Source organism: Xiphophorus maculatus, chromosome 4, assembly GCF_002775205.1.
Source record: "Xiphophorus maculatus strain JP 163 A chromosome 4, X_maculatus-5.0-male, whole genome shotgun sequence".
NCBI lineage: Eukaryota > Metazoa > Chordata > Actinopteri > Cyprinodontiformes > Poeciliidae > Xiphophorus > Xiphophorus maculatus.
In genome coordinates this window covers 10,103,031-10,105,166 of record NC_036446.1, presented here as the reverse complement: position 1 = coordinate 10,105,166, position 2,136 = coordinate 10,103,031, and the positions used below count along the sequence as shown (strand labels likewise).

The window sequence follows — 2,136 nt, the reverse complement described above, 5'->3', positions numbered from 1 at the left end:
AAGCATATCAGAGGTTCAAGGTTCAGTTCAAGAGTTAGAGGAAGATTTACAAAGTATGAACTGCAACTGAGGTCGACACTTTCTTTTGGAGACTGGCATTTCATATTTTGTTGATATTTACCAGCAATTAAATACCTGAGATTAACCAGTGTTTTCATAGTGTTGCATATTGAGGTTTTAAATTGAACATTTGTCTGAAGATTGGTTGCATCGTTTCCATCCAGGTTCTGAGGGCTGAGACCAGCTGCTGGCCAAATAGCTAAAGGTGCTAATCATTCACACCTCCCAGCTGACACGGCACACTTATTCTAAGCCAGTCTAAAAGGAGTAAAATGACAGGAAGGACCAAGGCCCAAAGTATTCATTAATAAATATAAAGCAAGATTTTCCTTATCTATGCAAACAGCATTCATATGCGACAGATAATGGGCCTAAGAGCTTGATATTTCATTCAGACAAGCATTTACTCAGCATACAATGATTCAGAGGAACTATAAAAAAACAATATTTTGACTTTTGTGTTGCAGATTGTTCCAGGGCTTCAATGAATCCCTGAGTTTCTAATAATAATCTCTGGCTTAAGGCCAGGCATGTGGCCCCTTCATGATAGTGTTATTTTCAAACACCTGCAGAAGCATGATGCTCACACTAGAAGAGCCACATCACACCTTGTACTGGAGCATGCCAGTTTCCCATGGGACCCCCTGGCCAAGGTGTCATCCCTGCTCCCAGAGCTCCTCAGGACCAGAGGTGGCTCCCAGGAGGTGACGCTTCACACCCCTCACCACATATATTGAGCAGCTTCCTTCTCTCTTCTCAATATCCAGAGCATCCTTCAGCAGAAACCCACTGACAGGCCAGCACCGCAGCACCAACTGACAACAGGAAAACTGATACTTCAGCAGCGACTATGGAAATGTCCTACTGTTCTCTCCAGCTTCAGAAGAACTCCTTGTTCTTTGATTATGATCTTCTTCTAGAAAAGTCTCCAGCTTGTGATCCATCCTCAGATCCTGGTTATGCCAGCGCAGGCAGCAGCTTCTCTCCTACCTCCTCTGTGGACTCGTTTTGCTTTTCCCCGGTCTCCCTTCAGGCCTTAGGAAAGGAGCAAGATGTCTTGAACTGTTTCCGCTTCAGCAGCATGTTGGAGCCTCAACCATCCCAACAATCGGACACCGTCCTCAGCTCCAGGCCTTCCTCTTCAACTATCGTCCCCATGAAGAAGTCCAGGTCCAAGTATCCAAGTAAAAAGCGGCAGACTGCAAGCGAGAGGGAGAAGCTGAGGATGAGGGATCTGACCAAAGCTTTGCATCACCTCAGGACATACCTTCCTCCCTCCATGGCGCCAGCTGGACAGCTAACCAAGATCGAGACACTGCGCCTCGCTATTCGATACATTTCTTATCTGTCGGAGGAGTTGGGGCTCTGCCAGGAGGTGCTGGAGCAGAGGAGATCCTCAGACTTTGTGGAGCAGGCCCAAACCCTCAGCCAGTTCCTGGATCAACCAACAGCCATGAACACAGAGCAGCTGTCCTCTCTGCACCATTCATATCAGGTACAGTTACAATTTCTTTTTATATAAATAAAGACACCTCTCTATACATCTCTGTAGTACAGTTAAAATATCTTTCTTTGTTGTTTGTTTTCAGGATTTAAGTGCAGGTTACTTCACCAGTGAGGAGTCCTGGAATCACCATGAACAGTCAAAAGCTTTGGCATTCACTGGACAGTTGTGAATGCCGGTCCAGTGAATGTCCTAATATATGGATTAAACTTCTCAAGCTTCTAATTTTGAACCAATAATTTTCTGTTGTTTAGTTACTTTTGTACATAGAAATATGTATTTATTAAGTTTCCACAATGTGAAAAAAATAAACATTATTTATCATAAAATCCCTTGTTGATTTGACTACTCCAAGCCCAAATGTTCAGCTACACACAGCATTCACACCCAGTGTTTGGCCTTTGATTCACACAAACGTAGCAGCTGTCTGTAGGATGTGTTAAACAGGTAACACTTCCCTTCTAAAGCTTTTCAGGAAAGAGTCCCACTGAGAGAAGTGACAGCTGATCTAGAGCCAGTTAACTACCATGTTTCTCATCCTGCTTTTAAAGATTTAAAATAAAGTTTTTATG

The 2,136-nt window shown here is 43.6% G+C and overlaps 1 protein-coding gene across 1 annotated transcript; it reads left to right on the top strand.

Annotated features, from left to right (window-relative positions):
• The first annotated feature begins 910 nt into the window (after positions 1 to 910).
• LOC102226886 (mesoderm posterior protein 2-like) lies at positions 911 to 1,736 on the top strand. The gene is made up of 2 exons (XM_005796198.1): positions 911 to 1,555; positions 1,650 to 1,736. Exons 1-2 carry the CDS (start codon positions 911 to 913, stop codon positions 1,734 to 1,736), a joined length of 732 nt encoding a protein of 243 aa, XP_005796255.1.
• The last annotated feature ends 400 nt before the right edge of the window (positions 1,737 to 2,136 follow it).